The sequence below is a fragment of the Gadus morhua genome, chromosome 12 (assembly GCF_902167405.1).
Source record: "Gadus morhua chromosome 12, gadMor3.0, whole genome shotgun sequence".
Taxonomy (NCBI): Eukaryota; Metazoa; Chordata; class Actinopteri; order Gadiformes; family Gadidae; genus Gadus; species Gadus morhua.
The window spans coordinates 23,808,713-23,830,027 of NC_044059.1; the positions used below are offsets into that span (position 1 = coordinate 23,808,713).

General features: G+C 44.6%; 2 protein-coding genes across 3 annotated transcripts; one reads left to right on the forward strand and one right to left on the reverse strand.

The window, feature by feature from the left end:
* The first annotated feature begins 2,787 nt into the window (after positions 1-2,787).
* On the forward strand, positions 2,788-13,126 carry firrm (fignl1 interacting regulator of recombination and mitosis). Of its 2 annotated transcripts, XM_030372174.1 has the most exons (25): positions 2,788-2,977; positions 3,139-3,250; positions 3,529-3,568; positions 3,671-3,756; positions 3,924-4,028; positions 4,677-4,817; positions 5,056-5,218; positions 5,300-5,384; positions 5,477-5,615; positions 6,074-6,163; positions 6,310-6,374; positions 6,586-6,734; positions 7,096-7,225; positions 7,535-7,721; positions 8,002-8,084; positions 8,305-8,356; positions 8,916-9,005; positions 9,759-9,944; positions 10,494-10,616; positions 10,722-10,817; positions 10,962-11,075; positions 11,649-11,753; positions 11,851-11,931; positions 12,010-12,156; positions 12,738-13,126. In XM_030372174.1, exons 2-25 carry the CDS (start codon positions 3,161-3,163, stop codon positions 12,933-12,935), a joined length of 2,745 nt encoding a protein of 914 aa, XP_030228034.1. In that variant the 5' UTR covers positions 2,788-2,977; positions 3,139-3,160; the 3' UTR covers positions 12,936-13,126. The 2 variants fall into 2 exon arrangements, with proteins under 2 accessions (XP_030228034.1, XP_030228035.1); XM_030372175.1 differs by lacking the exons at positions 2,788-2,977; positions 3,139-3,250; positions 3,529-3,568 and adding an exon at positions 4,081-4,202 and having other exon boundaries at positions 3,924-3,968.
* A 101-nt stretch (positions 13,127-13,227) lies between these two features.
* scyl3 (SCY1-like, kinase-like 3) lies at positions 13,228-21,211 on the reverse strand. Its single transcript, XM_030372176.1, has 14 exons — positions 20,917-21,211; positions 20,621-20,807; positions 19,939-20,124; positions 19,018-19,131; positions 17,371-17,427; positions 17,172-17,274; positions 16,923-17,034; positions 16,739-16,816; positions 16,415-16,554; positions 15,869-16,059; positions 15,580-15,751; positions 15,191-15,361; positions 14,273-15,096; positions 13,228-14,021 (listed from the first exon to the last, which is right to left on the reverse strand). Exons 2-14 carry the CDS (start codon positions 20,783-20,785, stop codon positions 13,959-13,961), a joined length of 2,376 nt encoding a protein of 791 aa, XP_030228036.1. The 5' UTR covers positions 20,786-20,807; positions 20,917-21,211; the 3' UTR covers positions 13,228-13,958.
* Positions 21,212-21,315: the final 104 nt, after the last annotated feature.

Consider the following 21,315-nt stretch of genomic DNA (forward strand, 5'->3'; position numbering starts at 1 on the left):
GAATAGGGAGATTTTGTGATTACTTCGGTCTTAGTGCTTGGCTACCTGAAATGTAATTATAGCTCCCTCACCATTTTCTCATCAGGAAAAATAATGAGTGAATGCCTATAAAGCACTGATTAAACAGATATCACGTAAAAATAAAACCAACTTTACATCTCCTCTAGTGATGTCGCATTTCAAGTTTGAAGTGGAGTTAATGGAGATAATTCTAGAATAAAATACAAGTGCAGTTAATACTCATCATTACCTTCCATCGTGGTTCTTTAAAATCAAAAGCCTTGTTCATGTAGTATTTTGTTATGAAGCGTTTGATACGTTGAACAATGTTAGCATAACGAAAGTCAAAGAAAAATGGAACGCTGCCCACTTTTACCCTTGCCTTCGAAGGGACACCTTTGGAACCACATTTAAAAAAATAGATCTTCCTTCCTTCCCCAGTAGACCAGTAGCTTGTTTCCTGCTCGGGATATCCTTTCCATTTGCACTGAAATAAGTGGCATTGCCAGATCCCCACCTCTGTTTGAAAGTTTTGTTTCCACAGAAAAGATTATAGATATTTTACGTTCATTCCAAATAAAATACATTTATTGATAAGCATGACTGAGAAATACTGTATAACAAAAGAAAGAAAAATGTCATGGTCACATCTAAGGCAACCTATAGTATATAGTATTTTATTTATTTATAAATAAATAAATATGACAAATCATACCCCTTCTGCAATCGAGGAGCAATGCGTTTTTAAGTTAAGTATGTGTGATGACAGTATTTATATAAAGCATCTGTACCATGCTAAAATTATTAAGCACGTCATTTGTAACTTTGGCATCAGTTTTACACCCTCTGTGGGGGTCAAATAAGGGGGTCAAATGTGAAGACAATTTATTGTTCAACATTTTGTCCAAATTTCATACATTTCATTATTATTATGGCTTTATATTGATAATCAGATGTGGCCATATGGATAAAAATAGTTAAATCTGCAGGTACTAGTCGCTGTGTAACTGACTAGAGTTTCCCGTACCTTCAATTCCTGCACCAACAGCAGCCAACACCTCCGATTGCCGGGAACAAAGGAAAGACGAAATGGGAGTTGTTTACGCGCACTTCATGAAGATCTTATCCACTCAAACAATAGCCTTTGATACACTGGCCACATGAAGTCGCTGGGACAAGAGCCAACGGGCTTTCCAGACTCCTAAACGAATTTTCCAGACGTTCTGTTAAGATTTGAATAAACATTGCCAGAGCAGGTTCTTTCCGTGGTTTATGTTACCTTACTACTATAATAGCAGGCCTGTCGCATCAGTTACTCAAGTTATTCATGTGCGCATTTGCCAAGCAGCCTGCAGCTCACACACACTCACAGCCTGCGCGAACATACATGTAAACGCACACACACGCGCGAACACCGCAGCGACACTTGCCCAGGTAAGACATTATGTTTTTAAACATAACGGCTCCGTCATCGTCATATAAAAAACTTTAATTCCAACATTGAACTGACCGGCATATCAACACATAAATCACGGAATTTTAAAGAGACAGTGTCCCTATAACACAGAACGAAAACACGTCAATAACACAGTATGGTGAATAATGTCATATAATGATACGAGTAGGTCTAGTTGTAATTAATCTCTGTAGGAAATGTAAATTACCTTATATGTGAATGAGGAGTAGAAAGTCTGTATTTCTCACAACACTTCCGCGGGCGTTTTGATGATGCATCTGAATGTCATTGCTGGCCGCCTATATGATAATCGGCCTGCTGCCTTTTGTTCGCTGAATGGTTACATTTTTTTTAATGTTGCCACTGCTTTTTAGAGTCATTTGTGGTGAACGATAGCCTAGAAATCTAGACGCCCCTAGCGACAGCAAATTTAATTTGCAGCCACGGAGATCTAGCCTTCTGTCGTCGTTTTTCGCTGCTGGAAACCGAAAAAGGGACAGGCCAATCAGATCGTGAGGGGCGGAATCGAGCCAAATGACGACAGAGCTGCGACGTAAACAATAATAAAAAAAAAAAAAACAGAGCTGCGACGTAAACAATAATGGCTGCTGCTGCTGGCGAACAGCTGTCTTTCAACTCGGCTTTGGCCGCGACTCTAGTTATTATTTTCTTTGAGAAATGAACAAAGAACTGCACTGAAGTCTTTCCTGGAAAAGAAAGATGTATTCTGAGTTTTGCCGAATGGATACGGTAAAAGTTTGATTTTAGAGCGACGGAAATTTAAAAAAACTAAATAAAAAAAAAAGAATAAAAAAAAAAGCAGAGGGAACTTGAAAGACAACCGTTTATCCCGCCCACACTGCCACCGTACGAGACCAGACCCAATATCTTTCCGATATGGGTCTGGCTTGCCAGGCTAGGTGAACGAATGTTATGCGTTGGAAATTATAGTCTAAATGTAATTATATTATGCGCCCAAATTTTTTTACATTATCGACTGGGGTTTCCACATTACTGCTATGGGTTTAATTACAACTAGATTTTGAGTGCGCTCAATGCGCTCGCAAAAACTCTAGTTAGGCTTATTACTCTTTACAATCCTAAAAAAAATATATATATGTTTAGCACAAAGAATGACAAGTGATTCTCCAATTTATAATTACAGGCTGTGTAAAGCTTTCTAATCAATATATAATCAAACCTATCTGTTTTGTTTAGAATTGTTTTTATTTTTTTTAGCATTCAATCAAATAATGTATGTTTCATGATAATAACTTTCTGTAGTAGCTTTAATAGTTGTAGCCAATCAGACGACCCTGTTGCTAAACGTCACTTCCGTGAAAAACAGCGCGCCTTACGGCCACTGGAATATGCGACTAGTTGACGTTGTACATCTAATGTTTACATTGTTTTATGTCCTTTACATACCATATATAATGGTAACTACAAAACAGAGTTAGTGGATAATTTATACTACGGAATACAGGATATTCGCTTTTGATGGAAAGTAAAAGTTAAATTGTAAGTAACTTTTGTTGTATACTCGGACGTGGTTTAGAAGACTACGTTATCATTAGTCTATGCCAAAACGTACCAGCGAAATAACGATTAACACCATCTAGCAAACTATTAAAATCGGTCATATTCGGCATTGATTCCGTTAATGTTCATTGTTTGTGCAGCTCATCGGACCAGCCTCCCAACATGTCGCAGACCACTCTTCTGGAAGAGGTGGTAAACTGGAGTCAGGAAACCTGTCGCAAAGAGCTCAGATCTGCCCTGCCTAAACTTACCATATCCTCCCACGTTGAGTACACTGTGACAACACGTTTGACTAATTTAGTGATTATTTTAATTGTGTGGTCCAAAACATGACAATTATCGCAGTTGAACCCAAGCATCGAATACATCTAATTTCATTTTTTCCTTTGTGGAGCTGGAAACCCTGAATGTGTACTTTCCCACATGCCATAGTTATGCAAGTCTCAAGAAACACTGTACACGAGTCTGTGAATAAATACTAACATGTCAAAAAGATTCAAACCATTTAGGTCTTCCTTGACCATATGTACTCTCTACATGAAAAGTCTGAGAGCTGGGATGAGCATATTCGTAAGTGCATTCCTTTGATCCGTAAACCGCTCGTTCGTCGTCATCAGAGTGATTGTATTTGCCTACGTCTCGGAGGATTAATAGCAATGCCTTTCCATTCAGGTATCCTTAAAGTCATCACAGAGATGTTCCTCCCTCACATTGGTTTGAAGGAAGTGGAAGCCTGCCTCTCCAAAGTCTTGCCTAAGGTGAATATCATCTGATTACATCAGTGTTGTGTGTCCACTGTTGGAAAGGTGTCTAACCCCTTGAATGAAGTTTTACCGTTACTACAAGGGATTACAGGGGCATTGTCTTTTAACATTTACATGAACTGGCAATTTCTGTATCCCACACATGTTGTCTTTGTTTGTAGGCTGTCACCATGTTCGACAATTTGATGAAGGAGATCTCAAACCAAGTAGGAGGACTGTCCAGTCAAAACACAGAGTTGCGTACCCTACTGAGAAAACTCCTGGAGGTGCTTTATTAATAAATATAATTAACTATGCCTTTTATTTTATGTGTTTCAGTACAGAAGAAGAAATTAGTATCCAGAAATGATTTCAAAGGAAGATCCCAAATGTTTTCAAATAATAACATGTTATTGGCAAACACTCAAACGTATTTTTTCCATAGGGCGTTCCTGTAAAAAGTAAGATTGTAACTTTTTTGCAATATGGCTTTTTAATGAATTCATTAAAGAATAAATAAAATAAAAAATAAAATTAGATGCAGATTGATGCTGCATGGGCAAGGCTGACAGCCCTTCTGTAATTTCCCAGAATTACAAAGTGGCCAGTCAGCCCAGGCCTATTAAACCAAACTAAACCAAACTAAACCAAACAGCCTCCACTCAATCCAAAAACAGATATATTGGATCGTGTACTTTTATTACACAACTCGTGTTCTTCTTGTGTCAATGCAGGCATTTTGCAATGACATAGCTTGAAAAACACTGATCTTACATACTATACTATATTTACATTTTTGTTACAATAATGTTTTCCTAAACAGTATTGAAGAAGAAAATGAGGGCCCTATAGCAGCATATGTTTCACTATTGATCAAAAAACAAATAGGCCAATATCAATAAATATATGAAAGATGTTACTCTTTTCATTGTCAGGCAACAGTGCAGATCATCGAAGCGATGTCTGCTTGTGTTCGTCGGGTCTGCTTGTTTGACGAAGCATTAGAACTGGACGCCATCCGCTCTCTACCATCGTGTATCCTCAAAGTACTGAAGCAGACCTTCCAACACTGCAAGGTATACGTCAACCTCCCTTCATACATTGCACCACTGAGATTGATGCTGGTTAAACGAGGCACATATTTTGTGCATGATTTAAATGTTGTACTGCATCATTAATACATTCCATCTATTTATCACCTGGTCAATCAGCATTTAGCCTCCAGCGCTTGTTGGCTGAATTCAAGCGGTTTCTAGATGACAGATATTATGAATGAGGTCTGACAGATTTACACATTGATTGACTGGTTCCCAGGAGAGTGAGGAGGTGTACTGTGGCCGCCTGTCCCTGGTCGCAGACCTGCTGCAGGGGCTGTTCAAGGAGGCCTACTCCCTCCAGAAGGGCCTTATGGAGCTGCTGGATCGCATCTCTCTGGGCACTGAGGCTACGGAAGAGGACGTCACTGACATTGTCACAGGTGTGTGTGTGTATGTGTGTGTGTGTGTGTGTGTGTGTGGGGGGTTCTCCAAAGATATTTACCATTGCTTTTTGATTCCAGTCATTCACAGCCTGCTTGATCTCTGCTATGTGATCTCGGACCTGGACATGGCGCTGCACGCCAACACGTGGAAATTCATAGTCAAGTAAGCACCACCGCGTCCCAATCAGCCCATCACCTCAGTTAGACATGACAAGCAATGGCTGGAATAAAACGAGAACCATCCCTGTGGTCTAGACAGAGCGTGAAGCACCAATCGTTTGTGGAGGAGCATCTTCGCCACGGTGACATCAGCAGCTGTCTGTGTGACAATCTGCTGGCGTCCTTCAGCACCTGTCTGGAGCTGGGTGACCAGATCAGACACATCGCAGTGCAGGTAGAGGACCCGTCGCTGGCTTCTGTTACACTTCCGTCATGCCCACAGGAACATTGTTTGTGTCCCTGTTATTTGGGACTGTTTGGGAATTCCTGCTTCAGCTAGCATGTTTTGATGCCGAAAAGTGTATGGTCTTTAGTGAAATGTCTATAATGTGAATAAGAGCAGTGTTAACATTATAGACTATTTGTTCAAAAAGGTTATTGAACTACAACACTTTTCGCTATAAAAAAGTGTGACATATTTGCATGTCTGAGTATTTATTGTGTCAATCGCTAGAAGATTAAGTCGATTTCCTGTGCTATCGACATTTTTACCATGTTTGCTCTATGCTTGCTATGCACATTTGTTTTTCTGAAGTACAATGATTGAGGTGAGAGGTGTTGAACCTGAGTTCAGGCGTCAGGTGAAGTGAAGGACACACGCTGACACCATTGTTTATTTTTATGCAATCTCAGGAGATGACCCAATGTGCGGAATACAAGCTGTTTCAGAAAAACATGAAGATGTGCAGATTCTTTGCCAACACTTTAGTCCATTACATAAAGGTGACAAATGTTGGGCCTTTGGCACAGCCTTTCTTTTAACTTCCGGATATTCTCTCATTTTTTATCTTTTTTTTCATGTTTTGTATAGAAAACCAATGATGTTGTTGTTGTTACAAGTTGCACCCTGTCGCTCTAACCTCTAACAGGAATTCAGCTCTTTCCTGTCAAAATATTGCTGCCGCTTTCATCAGCTCTACCTCCAAATTACCAGGTAGGTCAATGTATTCAACCAAATATTCGTATATATTACAAATGAGATGAGATCTAATATCATTCGATCACGCTTTAAGGAAGGGGGATTTACTTTTATTTATATATATATATATATATATATATATATATATATATATATATATACAGTAATACTGGACGTCACACCATACAGACAACCTCTGAGCTCCAGGCTGTGTTGTTCCCCTCAGTATGTTCCCGCCCAGCCTGTGTGCCCCAAGCCTGCATCCCCCGCTGTGGGAGGAGCTGAGTGTGGCAGCGCTGCTACCCATGGAGGCCCTCCTGATCCAGCTGTTGCCCCTGCGCCCCTTTGCGGAGGCCGTTCTCGGGAAAAACCAGCGTGAGTTGGATTGTTGACTCGGCGTCCTCATGGCCCTTCCTATGTGGTTTTTGGCGTCAGTCCTGTTATTGCTGAATGCCGGTCCCTTTCTCCCCTTGTTGATGTGGAAGGAATACAGTTAGAAAGCAGTTAGCTTGCCAATAATAACTGCTATGTTGGTCCATGGTAAGCTTTGTTTGAAAATGTTTTTGGAACCTAAAGTTCAGTGACAAACCATAATTCTGCAGTATGCTGTTCAAAAACACCCAAAACCTAATTTGTGCTAATATATACAGTGTGCTTTTGTAATCCTTCTGCGATATTATCTAGATCATGAAACTGCGATGGGTTTTTTGTGTTGACTGTTTTTTTTTTTGCACAGAGCTGAGTGCTGACCGGCAGCTCCCTCAGTGCCTGCTGCTGGTGAGCGTCCTGGGACACCTGCCCCCCCAGCCAGAGGAGACCCTGCAGCTCTGGCACCAGGGCGACCTCTTCCCTGAGGAGACCCCCAGGTAGCCAGGTCCCCCTGCCATCCAACTCTCACTTTCAATATATAGCGACGCGAACATCGACGGCCTCGTGGAGGGAATATCGACAGCTTGACATATTCAAACAGGATCTTTTTCTTTTCTTTACCTGAACGCTCACCTTTGAAGTTTGTGTACAGTCAAAGTGTTGGTATGTCGTTTGTAGCACTGCTCAGCTACTTTGCATGCTGTGGCGTATCCCACAATTGATTATAACTTTGGGCTATACACCCTCTTGATCAATACATTCCCTGTGGCGCTTTACCATGACACAAAGCGTGTTGTTTACCGCAGGTTCCCCATCTATCAGGCCATCATGAACGTCTTCCGGGTGTGCTGCACTGAGCGGATGGTACCCGTGCTGTTGCCGGGGGTGATGATGAAGGGTCAGGCCCAGGGCAGAGTCAGCCTGCATCACCACGTGTGTGTGCATCTGTGTGCCAGCGTCGCCTCACTCCCACCATCATACCTCCCAGGGCTGGTATGGAAACCACCTCACTTCCATGAAACTACGGGAATAAAAGAAAGCTGGGCTGCTTTAGTTAAGATTGCTTGATGAATTATTGTGCACGAGAGCTATGAGGTAGCCAAAATAAAGACTGGATCCGTGCTTTATCTCGCCACTGTTGTTTATCAAATTCTCTGGGAGTTTCCAAAAGGATTATTCACGATTTTGGTGGCTTTTACTTTCATTTTATTTGATGACTGGTGTACTTTAACCACTTTCCATTGGTGTGTTTTTCCTCTCCTGTCCCCCCCAGGAGAGTTGTTTGGTGGAAGCCGTCTTGCAGTCTGATTGGCAGACAGCCCTGCTCGCTACAGACGTCTGGTGTTTCACAGCAAGGTGATTCCCAACGGGTTTTTCTACTTGGCAAACCACGGACGATTCTAGCATCTCACTTTTTAATGGATGACCATGAACATACACATTATTCTTTTGAAAATGAATGTGAAAGTATCTCTAAACAAAGTACAAACATTAGAAAAAAAGAAAAGCTACGACATAATTTGAGGTTCCACTTGGGGGCTTATTCCACTGCTAATGGAGTGCTCTCTGTCCTCAGGTACGGAACGGCAGAACTCTGTCTGCAACACGCCCTGCTCATAGCGCACCTGGTGGGTACAGGTCTACAGTGGACATTATAACACAGCATGTTGATCAATAAGTGTACCTTTTTTAGACGTGTGTGTGTGTATATATATATATATATATATATATATATTAATGTTTGAAATGGGATTCGGCAAAGAGAATGACCTGTTGCTTTAAGCTGACATAAATAAAAGTATACATTATTTGCAAATGAATTAGAACATGTAGTGTAATTACCTGTCTTGTATTCGCGCTTCGTATCTCAATTGTAGGTGTCTCTTGCCATCCCCTCGGAACAACCTAAGAATCTCCAAGCCTGTTTAAACTCGTCTTAGGGCTTTTGTTCGGTGCGGCCCTCCAGCCGAGGTGACAATTGGTGTCTCTGAGCCCCGGGCCCGGTGACACCTGTCCCTTAACCGCGGCCCATTGTGCAACACTGCAGCACAATAAGCCTGAAAGTCACACATTTACACCTCTCCCTGGCCTCTTCCAACTCCTCTCCTTTTTTCTGGATGGTTTTTCCCTCTACTCCTGGGCCAACACGCCGACTCTACCCCTCACCTCTGCTGCCCTCCCCCCCAGGTGAAGGTGTGTGCCGGCGGGGTGTACCAGTCGTCCCACCTGGGCCTGCTGCTCAGACGCATGGTCTTCCTCATGACACCCCACCACCAGGTCGGAAACAAAAACACTCCCAATACAAACCGTTCGCATCCCCTAGGGTCCTTATCCAACTGCGGCCGGGTTAAAAAGTATTCTGTACAGTTTACAGAGGTTGAAAATGTATAAAGACTCAAAGCAGATCTGACTAGTTACGTCACACTTAACGTGTCCATAAAATGCTTAGTGGTAAGGCTTGGAAACAAACAAACATGAATATGCTTATATGAAAATATCGCAATGAGAATAAGCACTTAGGTAACATGCCTTGACCACTGAATAGTTCACAGGAATCTGTTACCTGCTTGGTTTTTATCACTGGGGTGAAACCGTTGTTTGTTTAACCATGGTTAAACAAATTTCTGCCATTGGAGAAGTTCAGTTTTCAATATCACATTTCTATATTTTCGATAAAAACAATTCATTCTCTTTGTATACATGATCACCAAACAAACAATGATCCGTTCATAAATAGGCAGGAGACCCTCAGCCACAATGAAGATGCGATTCAATCAAAACCACCCTGTTTATCACAAAGAAGACGGGTCTTACAGTGAAACATCCATCCCCTCTGACACTCACTCTCCTCAGAGTCTTTACCCTCGACCCTGAGTCCCACCCTGTGGCGCGTGCTGTAAACCACTCCCCCCCCCCCTCCCCTCCCCAGGGAATGCCTACACCCGGTTGACATATGGCGTTGGCGTGTCCCCCCGCCACGGCTCTGATTCGCCGGCGTGCTTTACCTCTTGTTCTCTCACCGTCACACAGATGGTGCTGGTGGAGCGCTTCCCGCCGTCCCAGGTGGAGAACCTCCCCGTGTGGCACCATATCCTCCTCAGAGCCCTGTCCCCGGACGCCAGCCTCAGGCTCCAAGAGGACGTCACCGCCCTGACCCAGCAAGCCCTGGATCACTGGCGGGACGGAGGCTACCGGCTGGGGCAAGTGGAGAAAGTGGTGAGGAGAGTCGACGGCCATTATTTTAAGAAGAGGAGTGGGGGCAGTGATTAAAGGGGATCCGATTCAACGCACTGGTTGCAAAAAAAAAAAAAAACATAAAATCATGAGGCAATATTTGAGTGTTTTCTTGCCCAAGTTCCTTTTTGAAGGTGACACATTAAACCACCAGTTGTGATTATCTGTTCCAAGCTGTTTTGGGGTGTTTGTAGAGAGATGTATGCTGGATAGATCAGTCTACCAATCCAGGTGGACTGTAACAAACGTTGCTCATCTATCCGTCATACATCTAGGTGGACACTCCCACCTATGATGTCAGAAGAGGCCGATTTTCAGAACGGCTTGTAGCGGCTAATCACACTCACACCTGGTGATATAAAATGGGACCTTTAATAATAAGAGGGGCAGGATTAAAAGGGGTCGGATTCGAAACACTGGCTGCAAAAAAAACAAGTCACAAAAAAGATTAGGGTTTTCTTGTCCGAGTCCCTTTTTTAAGATCCTCCTTTATATGCAGGAGCTCCATGTTAACGCCGTGTCCCCTCCCAGAACACCGCTCTGAAGGCCCTCAGAGTGGTGGTCCGCGGGCAGCCATCCTCGGGGGGAGAGGGTGTGTCGGCAGCCGCGAGGGGGATGGTCACCCGGCTGTGGTCCCGCATGTGTCCTGTGCAGGTAGGCCACTTGCACACGTCATGTCACTCGTTTTGTACTGCCTGCACTGATGTATGGTGTTCACACCCATAAGACCCATGGATGGATCCGTCTGCTTCACATCAGGTCCAGACCCATCCTATACTGCAGTGCACCCTGCGATGGCTGCTGCTGATATCAGCCAGCCTGGTGAAGACCATCGATCACAACGCCATCCATCAGGTCTCTCTCTTTTCACCATTTGCTAAATGACTAAATAGTGAATGGACAAATTTAAGCAGTCCTAAAATGTAGCAGTAGGAGATTGTAGGTGTACGAGACATCCTGGAGAGAATCCTTGCGTGTTGACACCCCGGTGTATCGCAGGCTCTGCAGTGTGTGGCATCGCTAGTCTCTCACAAGTGTCCGGACGAGGTGGCGCTGGCTGCACTAGAGTTCCTGGCCTCCCTTGGCAACGTGTTCTTCTCCCAAGACAGCCAGGTACAGTGGACTGAAAGCATTCGCCCTTTTGTCATAGTTCTACACTTGACTGTCACGCTGCTGTGAGATGTAAAGCAAAACGGCATGATTTATATCTGCTCACTGATAGTGATGAGATACTTGTTAAATGGGTACTGGCATGGACTGTAATGGTGTGCAAGGGAATCAGGATTGACCCTGGTTCAAGGTTGAAAATAATCAAACTTGTTTGTTCAAACTTGTAAACAAGGTTTAGTTACCCTTTAAACAAATGTGATCTAAGCAGTCATCACTGCCTTTAAGTTTTTGAAAAAACTGGCATCCAGTCCCCCTCTTGTGGGGCAGAGTTTAGCCAATATAAAACTACTAATCTGGGAAAGTTCTTATTTTTTGCTGGAAAGAAGCAACTTTGCCCTGTTTACTAACTATATGTTTTTGAGAAAAGTTGTTCACCAACAACTGAGACCGAATCTAAAAAAAGTTGAACCAGCTTAAAGTTATTTCTGGGGTTCACTTACCCTTTGAGAATGCATGCGTCATTCAACAAAGATATTTCTCACGTCGACCTCCTCCCTGTGGTTCTCTGGCCCACAGGGCCAGATTGTGCCCCGGCTGGGCAGCCTGTTCGGATCCCTGCTGGCCGAGACGTCCTGGTTGTTACACCAGCACGCCCTGGAGGCCTTTGCTCACTTTGCAGAGGTGAGGGGAGCTAAACCAGCTGATGTGATTGGATAACTAAATACAAATAAAGCGTACACGTTTGTTGACAATATGTGCTCCTCATCTTTTTCCCTAGGTCACAAATCATGAGAAGGTGATCTCCAACAGCTTGTCCGTGGAAGAGACCAAGGCCAAAGTCGTGAATTATCTCAGCAAGGTGAGTGAATTTCCACGGTAATTGGGGGAACAATAGAAGGGCATCACCCGGGAGACTCTTAACATGTTCTTTCGTCAGACCGTTAATACCCAGGAAGTGGGGGAGAGACGGCTGGACAGGCTCAAAATGGAGTCACCCTTGATTGAGCAAAACAATAGGAGGCTGGAGACGGAGTTAGAAGGTGCTTCGAGTGGATCAACCGCCATTGCCCCTGCTGACTCAGAGGTGAGGGGGTACTTGTTATTCAGGGAAAGTATCCGCCGCCTCATCCGCATCAGTGTCTCTTTCCTATTTAGGAATATTGAATGATGTAAGCATTTACGGCCGACTGCCAGTCGGCTGTCAGCTTCCTGCCTGGCCACTTTGCACAGCCGTAACATTGCATTAGTCAACGAGAACAAGGAACATAACAGCAATGGGCTCTGCTTACTCAAATAATTATTCTTTTAGTCACCCACAAAATCTTTTATCACCCTACAAATCTTACAAATGACCTTAAGTCACCTATTTTCAGCAGGCTTTGCCCTGCATCCTTCCTGTAAGGCTAAAATAAACATGCATGGCCATTGACAGGTCAAGTGTTTGTTTAAAGGAATGATGAATAACTAATACCCATCGAGTGCCACACACTTTATTTTATAGTGGGGTATAAGGTGAAGTGTTCATTGAATAGGCAAAAGGGTTTCCATTTAGCCGTGGCTATTCCTAAAATAGGAATGACTAAATAAAGTTGACATTTAGATTGTCTGCCTGAGGTTGGCTGGAGATGTAGTAGGTTCCTCACACAGGGTTATCCTCTCCCTCAGCCCTGTCCTAAGAGAGCTCGACAGGAGACCAACAGAGAAGAGGAGTACAGCCGCTACGTACAGACAGCAGAGAGCGCTCTGAAGGCCCTGCAGGCCCTAGGCAGCCAGGACACCACCGCCCTACAGCCACCGCAGTGGCTTGGGGCCAGACTGCGAGAGCTGCAGACTTTGATAGCCCAGATCAACCCAGGGCCATGATTCCCCCCCCCCCCCCCCCCACCAGTATGCTCCCCTACGACATCTTGGTATATGCTCAAGGACGTTCATTTTACAGGATAATACTTATTGCTTTTCATTTTTTTTCTTCAGTCTTGAATGACATCTAGTGAATTGTTAAACATTTTTATTTATTGATTTGGTTGTTTACTTTAATAAACGTCTTCCCACCATCTATTTGAGAAGAGTCATGCGTTTTCACACCTCAACTTTGCTCTCTCCAGTGGGTGCTTAATGAATATACTAAATACATTATATGCAATTTACAAACTAGTTTGGAAGAAACACATTTTATTCAGTTAAAACCAAACTTTGTTAAATGCATCCATTGATATAGATTACGAAAATGTAAGACTTTAGACACGTTACAGACGAGGCAATAACGTATCCTATACCATAAAGTTTATTTCTCCACCAACCCAGAAAGCTAATAAATTAAATCCATCTCTGTAATCAACATTCATAGTGCCATTTCAACAACCGTTCAATTAACCTTGGACAAGCCATGTCTTCTCAAGTTTATCCTAATCCCAAGTCATTTATGGCACAAAAGAAACAAGGCAGATGGAAAATAAAGTCATTAAGCCCAACTTGAAGTATTGATTCTTCATATATTCTATAGCTCTAATCATAATTTGGCAAAAAACTAAAATATCATCTTATACCCGTCCCAGTCTAGCTGGTTATACCCCACCACAAGCCTCTCTTTCCAGTACAAAAAGTTGTAGTACCCTGATGTTGACACTGGCATCAATACATACGTGTATGTATATACAGTATGTCGCAAAATTTAAGCATTCTACACCACCAACCAATCATTGGTAGCACTGCATCACCATTTCAAACGATGATCGAACACCTTTCATATTGGGAGGAAAATGACTGTTCACTGACTTATTAGAGAAATGTGTTGCATTAAGATGACGCAGACACACCCCTGGACATTTGTAATTCCAGTGGTTCATCATTCATAGTCTTTCATAATGTTATTCTGGATGAGTGTCACTACCAAACGTTCTCATCCTCCCAGTTGAGGTCCTCTCCATCATCCCAGCCCTCGGTCTCAGTCTGTGGGGAGAAAAATGTTCAGAAATGTGTTAGTAAGCAGTAAGTGCATAGTGCATTTCATTTGTTGTTAAAATCGCAGAATACTGATTTTAATGGATCAATTTAATTAAAAATCCTTAAAACTTTGATTCAGATATCACTGAATTTCGATGCATGACTTATTCATCCCTCAGAATCGCTTCCCTTTAGCCCGTTCCCATCACACCAATGAATACTTGACGACTTGACATCATGGTCCAGTCTACACTCACCTCTGTTGTCTCCGTCGCTGCGAACCTGCCAGTGATTGTGACGGATGCGTCGGGCTGCGTGGGCCCACCATGGAGTCCAGCTGTGGCCTTTCCACAGTCTGTAAAACCGCCGTCAACGGGCAGCACCAAAGTGGGAGAGGACATCACAATGTCCGGCACCATGTCCGCAAACAGGTCCAGCTCTGGGTCCCTGTCCGGCCTCCTCTTCACCTCGATGGTGAACTCCTCCCCGAGCCCGCCCACCGACGCCCCGTTCATCCTGGGCGCCGCGCCCTTGGTTCTGTATTTAGACAGAGTGTTTTGGGGCGATTTCTGGAAGTCCTTGTCCTCCTCGCTCCACCCGTTGTCCCATGACGAGGAGACCATGCTCTGTGTGGAGGCCTGCGCGGAGGAGCTCAGTCGGAGGGCTTTGGCGGAGGCCAGCCCCAATCGGAGCGTTTCCACCGTTTGTTTTAAAGGTGCGGAGGACGTCGGGCCCCCGGCAGGCGCGGGGCGGACGATGGGGTCTGGTGAGGGGGCCGTCGGGGAGACGTCAGCCGCTGGTTCTCCGTCCTCGATATCGTCCCAGGGCTCCCCTTCCCCGAGGCAGGGTGCGAGAGGCAGCTCGGCTGAAGGTTCGCTCTGGATGTGAATCTGGACCGGCAGCCCCGTCTCCCTCTTCTCCCCCGTCTCCCTCTTCTCCCCCTCCTCCGAGTCACTCCAGTCAGGCCAGTCGTCGCGCTGGCTAGCCACCGTCTCTTTCGGGTCGGGGCTGGAGGCCGGGGACTCCAGCTCACTGTTTTGGCGGAAGCCGTTCAGTGGGAGAGACATGTCCCTACTGATGGCTGAAAGACAAAATGTGGTAATTACGTTACTAGAAACGTGTTTGGAAGAATCCAACGTTTGCGCCAAAGGGTCAACGGGCCAGGGTCTGCTTACTTGACTGGCCTGGATTCGGGTAGCCACGATGGGACTCTCTACCGTCATGTAGCCTGCTCAAGTCCCCCAGGACCGGCCCCCCAACGCTGATCGCTTTGGGGAGCAGATTCAAGACCATTGAAGGCTGTGCAATCTGGGGAAGGGGCACGCTAACTATATGGATGGGAGATGCTGGAGAAGAAAAAGGGACGTCATGAGATGGAACAGAGGCACGATGTCTACAAAAAAGTACATCTTTATAAAAGGGTATTTTCCCCAAGCACAAACGGCTAACATTGAAAACCGGCAAACGCTGTGTGCAACAAATTCTTCTGCTCTTGGCAAGGGCTCAAGTGATTCCAAAACATTTGTAAGAGCCTCTTCCATTCGACTCGGCTTGCATTGCTTACTTTCAGGAGTGACCTCCGTGGACTTGCTGAAGTTCGGCGTGGTGCGCTTGAACACCTTGGTCCGTTCTCCGCCCACCACCACCTGGGCGCCTAGCAACGGCACCAGTACCGCCAGGCTCTGCAGCGTCATGGCCACCAGATAATCGTTGGTGTCCCTCATTCCCACTAACACCTGCCGTCAGGGGGGGGTGGACAAACATACGCAGGGTAAGCCATCGCAGTTGTGACAACAGCAGTGTGATAAAAACCCGCAGTGGGTGTGAGATCTCGACTTTCTCGCGCCTCTCACCTGAGGTAGGATGTGTGTCTTGAGCTCGTCGTGAGAGAAGTGCTGGGCGTAGACGTGGATGTGGGCCAGCAGCACGAGGCGAACGTGCTCCTCCTTGACCTTGAAGAGCTTGAGGAGCTGGGGCACCACGTGCCGTCGATAGAGGGACACGGAGAGCAGGCACTCCTCGACGCTCTCTCCGCTGCTGGGATCTACCACCAAGGGATAAGGAATAAGGGATTGGACATCACAATTGCCAGAGGGTTACAACGCGACGGTCAACCCGTTTCCCTGTCCACTAAAGTTTTTCGTAGGGGGTTGAACTGGGTTGCTTTGACATTATAGGTCCTTATTGATGAGGCAGAAAAGCTTTTGTTGAATTTCTTCAACAAAACCAATGAGGATTATAATTGGGAATTTGATGAGGTGAGTTGGTAGAACAAACTAACTGACATCAGCACTATTGATTTGGGGGGGGGGGGGGGTTATCTAAGAGTCATCACAGGTTATCTAAGAGTCATCACAAATTGTTTGTTTTGAGCTGCTTTGTTGTCGTTGACTACTTACCCGTCTTTGGCTTTAGGAGATGAGGCAGGAAGCTTTTGACTGCCATGGGTTCTGCGAACACCAGGCCGTTGAGGAGTTTGGGGACGAGTCGTGCAGCGATCAGCTCCTCTGGAAGGTTCTGGACCCGGTCCAACAGAAACCTAAACCACAAGCAATAAATCACAACACCCTCCATGGATAACGTTTCCAGTGGACGGAACTTGTTCTCCATGAAAATTAGCTGACGTGGCCCAGGGAGCAACATCAACAGAGTGTGTGTGTGTGTGTGTGTGCGCGCGCGTGCGTGTGTGGGGGATGATGCCTGTTTGTTTACTCTTCACTCACTTGAAAAATTCATTCTTCTCCTCTTCCGTCTTCAGGGTGAGGCTCTTCAGGAAATTCATGACCTCCAGAAAGTCATTTCTTAAAAAAAAAAAGGTGTAAAAAGAAAGTGCTTTGTTATTACAATCCTTTCCGCTGTTTGTTCCATTTGCGGCCGGGCAGTGAGAGAAAGTTGTACGAGACAAACCTGAAGAAGTCGTGAGTCAGCAGAGAGCGCAGTGGAGGCCGGGAGGAAGGGTCGGTGGTCAAAAGGCTGGTCCGAAGGGTCGTCTTCAGGCTCTCCGACATCTCGTCCGACACTGAACATCAGCAGAACACACCATGGGAAAAAAAGCGAGGGACACTGGATTTATAATATCCTTTGGGCCCGATTCCCTGTCTTCCATTAAAAGAGGAAAGCGATGAATGTAATAAGGACAAGCCAGCCAGTACTCACCATAGCCGTTCAGAAGCGGAAGAAGTGTCTCCACCATCACGCCGAAAGAGAAACAGTCCCGAGAATGTGCGTGTTTATCAGGCAGTGTTTTGAAGCCCTCGACCTGTTAAAACAAAGTGCTTTATATATCCTCGCTCTATTCAAGACAAGGGTGATATCGAGGGAAGAACATTAAAGCAGCATGTAGCCTTCTCCTCACCTGTTCCTCTGGAGGAACAGAACTGGCATCTCTCCCGTTCTGGATGCTGCTGAGGAACTAACATGAAGAACAAAATCAGATATTTATTTTAGGTACCATTTATAAAGTTCCTTCATTCAAGATATAAACTAGGGATGTGAATAACTCAACTTTTCATGGTCAAATAATCAGTGGGTGGTATGAACGAACAATTCGACCGTTTTTGAATTTAAATGTATCAAATCCTGCTACTACTCCCGGAAGGTTAGAGACACACTCGTCACGGTCACTCGTAAGCTGCGAGGGGCTGAGCACGAGTTAAGTTGAGTTGCTATGCGACAGGAAAGGAGGAGCGGCTTTACGCGTGGCCTTTGCATTATGAGACCCTTTCCACGGACACTTTTACCTGGCAGACTCTGCTGGAGAACCAGGCTGACAACTGCACAACTTTTTCACTTTATCTTCATATTTAGGGTTAAGACTAAGAGTTAATGGGGGAAGAGATCAGCAAATAAAGTCATTCAAATACAAACGGGATGTCCCCCGCTCGGCTACAATATGAAATACCTTACTTTTCTTTTTTAATGCAATAATCACAATCGCGTTTTCTGTTTATAACGTGATTAGGGCATACACTTGTTTATATGTACGTCTTTTAAGAGTCATCTAGTGCTTGGTCGGCATATGACTAAGCCAGCTGACGGGCCTGCATGCAGTTCCAGATACACTTTCATGAATCAATTTCTTGAACTAGCCTCTGATAATGTTCGGCCCGCCACCTACTGGCTGGAAAAAAAATGGCCCGAGGCCAAACTTAGTTGCCGACCCCTGCCCTAGAGTATCTGTGATATAAAGGCTGGGACGAATTTCAAATTGTACAATGCATAACGTTAGCCCTCTGGCTCATAGCTGAGCGGACTAGAATACCTCCTGTTGCCAAGTCGTAGCTAAGGTCCGTCCTATTTACTGGAGGAGTGAACAACGTGTTCGTTGCATAAGAACCTCACAGGAGGGTAATGATTGTTCCAGGTATTAGTCAAACCCTCGGGCGATACCAGGGAAACAAAGTTATGGCTTGTGAAAAACTTTATATTTGGATTGTAAAACGCATGAAAATATATGAATGGTCTTCATTTATTTTCTTTACCAAGTGATGATGGTATAAGCGGGATAATGCCCTGCGAGGTGTCCATTATCAGGAATGAATGGACTCCGGAGGCACCCGCTCGTCGTCCATTCATTCCTGATAATGGACCCCTCGTCGGGCATTATCCCTTACTTATGCTTGTGTATATTGTTTTTCTGTACATGATTAATAATAATAAAAAAAATAAACTAATAGTGCTACTGAACCAACATTAGTTCCGTCCGTTAATTCTTGTTTATTTGAATGGGAAAAGATGTTGGCGGTCCAAATGTTACAAAATCGGCTCTGACCCTCGGGAATATTCTGACCCATCCCTAATATAAACAAGATAGCAATCGATTTATATGAAACGTATTCAAGTGTTTTACATGCCACAGTAAAAAAGTAACTGATGGTAGTGTTAACCCAATAGGAATAATAAATCGCAAAAAATAAGCCAATATCCCAGCCAGGAGTTGTATGGTAACATAATACAAGGAGGGGCCACAATGGGGCCCCTCTGGGTTCCTTCCACCTCTTACCTCGGGGGTTGCCTCCGAGAACTTGCACACGGTCTCCATCCCTCCCAGCTTCCAATGGCCATCATCGCTCACGAACACGGACAACATGCACACGTTGTTGTGACTTGATTTTCCCTGCAAAAAACGAGACAAAAGGAAAGCAGATTCTTAAAATATACTCCTTGATGGGTTCACTGACCTCTTTTGGCCTCGGACCCCATTTCTACCAGTGAAAGGGTTTGCAATCCTAACTTAAACTCTTGTGCATCTGCTTCCACACAAATATTTTTTACCAAAAGCAATAATCCATTCTCGGTAAGGTAGAGAACGGCGAGCAGAGCGTGGGCATTTGTTAGATCCCCCAGCATCATTTAAGTCTGGGTACATTTGGATTTCACCCAGGCAACTGTAATGGCAAAACAGAGATCCCTGTGCCCAGTTCCAGTTTCCAAGGGGTCAGTACATTCGCTCTCTTAAACGTGGACTTCAATGACACCTTGTGGTTAAATAAGAAGCTGCAACAGTAGGCTAAACGTGACCAATGATTAACAGCAAGGATATTATCCAACATTGTGTGACTAGGCTCATAACTAATTGTATAAACAGAATCATTTTTTGTCATTGCCGTCTGAATTTAAACCTTCAATCCATCAATTTCTTCACTGACATTGTTAATAAGTCTTTTACAACAACAGAAATTCTCCAAGGATATTCTCATTGTAGTCCAAACTCCTCCACCAGGAAACCCAGCTCCAAAACAGAGATGGGAATGAATCTAAGCCCATTTTAGTGTGTACAGACAGTGAATTAATTGGGAAACAAAAAATGTAAAATAGGCAGTCATTGCAGAAAACAAACAGACTTGTCAACAGAGCAGTGAGCAGCGATCCCAGTGGTCTCATCCCCTTCGTCTCATAACTAAGCCTCACACTTTGCCCTCACCCGTTCGTGGAGGAAGACGAGGGCCTGCAGGAGGTCATAGATGCCGGCACAGGTCTCCTCCGGGGATAAGCTGTCCAGCAGCAGCTCCAGGGGCCGCACCCGCTCCGTCACCAGATGGATGGCGCCGTTCTGCACCGAGCAGGACAGGAAGCGCAGCAGACACGGGTGCCTCAAGGTCTTCAGGTGCTGATGGAGAAGAGAGAGAAGGGTCTGACTAACCAGGTTTCTATAGCAGGATAATAGATACGTGAATGCAGTGCTTACTATGTTGACTTCAGGTCGCCAACATCAAAAAGACAAATGTCGACTTTCTGGTCTGGGGCTAAACGACTCATAACTTGAGTCGTCTTCTGTGTGACTGATTCAAACTGTGCTATGGTGTTTGACTCAGATCTGATTCCCCAAATTTCCATAGCCTGCCTGATGATGCCAATGTTAAGCAAGATACCTATCAACCACCACCTGCAACTTTGAAATCAAATGTATGTGGAATAACTGTAGCCTCGGATGATTGCATCTCTTGAATAACTAAACAGTATAATATATCAAAAGTACAACTATAGACATTCAATGCCATTTAAGATCATACGACAATCTTGCTGATGAAACATGAAACAAGTTTCTAGGTCAGATGAATCATCCTGTACGGCGGTAAGCAGAAATTGATATCAGAGAGCCTTACTTTAGCAGCTTTGTTGACTTTGTCTTCATTTCCCTGCTTGTGAACAAACACCGACGCGGGCTTGCCATCCTGGAGAAGTGCCGAGTGCATGGTGAGCCCAGAGGGCAGAGTGAGGAGAGGTTCCTCCAGAGTGCAACTCTTCACAGCACTGCTCTCTGCGCCCATTGTGGCTCACCCTAGGTCCAGGCTGAAAAGCACGACTGATAAATATATAGCAGTGACATTTGACGCAGCTCGAGGATTATTAGAACAGTAACAAATACACCCGCCGTGTATAGTGCAATGACATGTGTTACCTGTTATAGCTGTATGTAAACTACCTTAGCTCCGAGAAGTTACTAGCTTTAGCTGGCTAACTCCGCTACGTTAGCCACCAAGTCATTGCAATGATGGTCAGTCTCTCGTCAGCGGAGGAGATAGCTGTAAATAAGCCACATTTAATATTTCCAAGAAATTGTCCAATGTGTCAGACGAACGGTTACTATTTCAAACAACATACAGGAGGTGACTGACGGACCACAACGCTAACGTGGTGCAAAGCCTGATGTTTAGCTGTAAACACAATTTCTTCCGGTCAAACCGACTGCGACTGAACCAAAATCTAGGTGAGCGAAGTGTTAAAGGAATTTAATACTTTCGACAATTATTCATCACGTTTTTTCTTTTTTACATGTTTAGTAATATTAACACCTAAT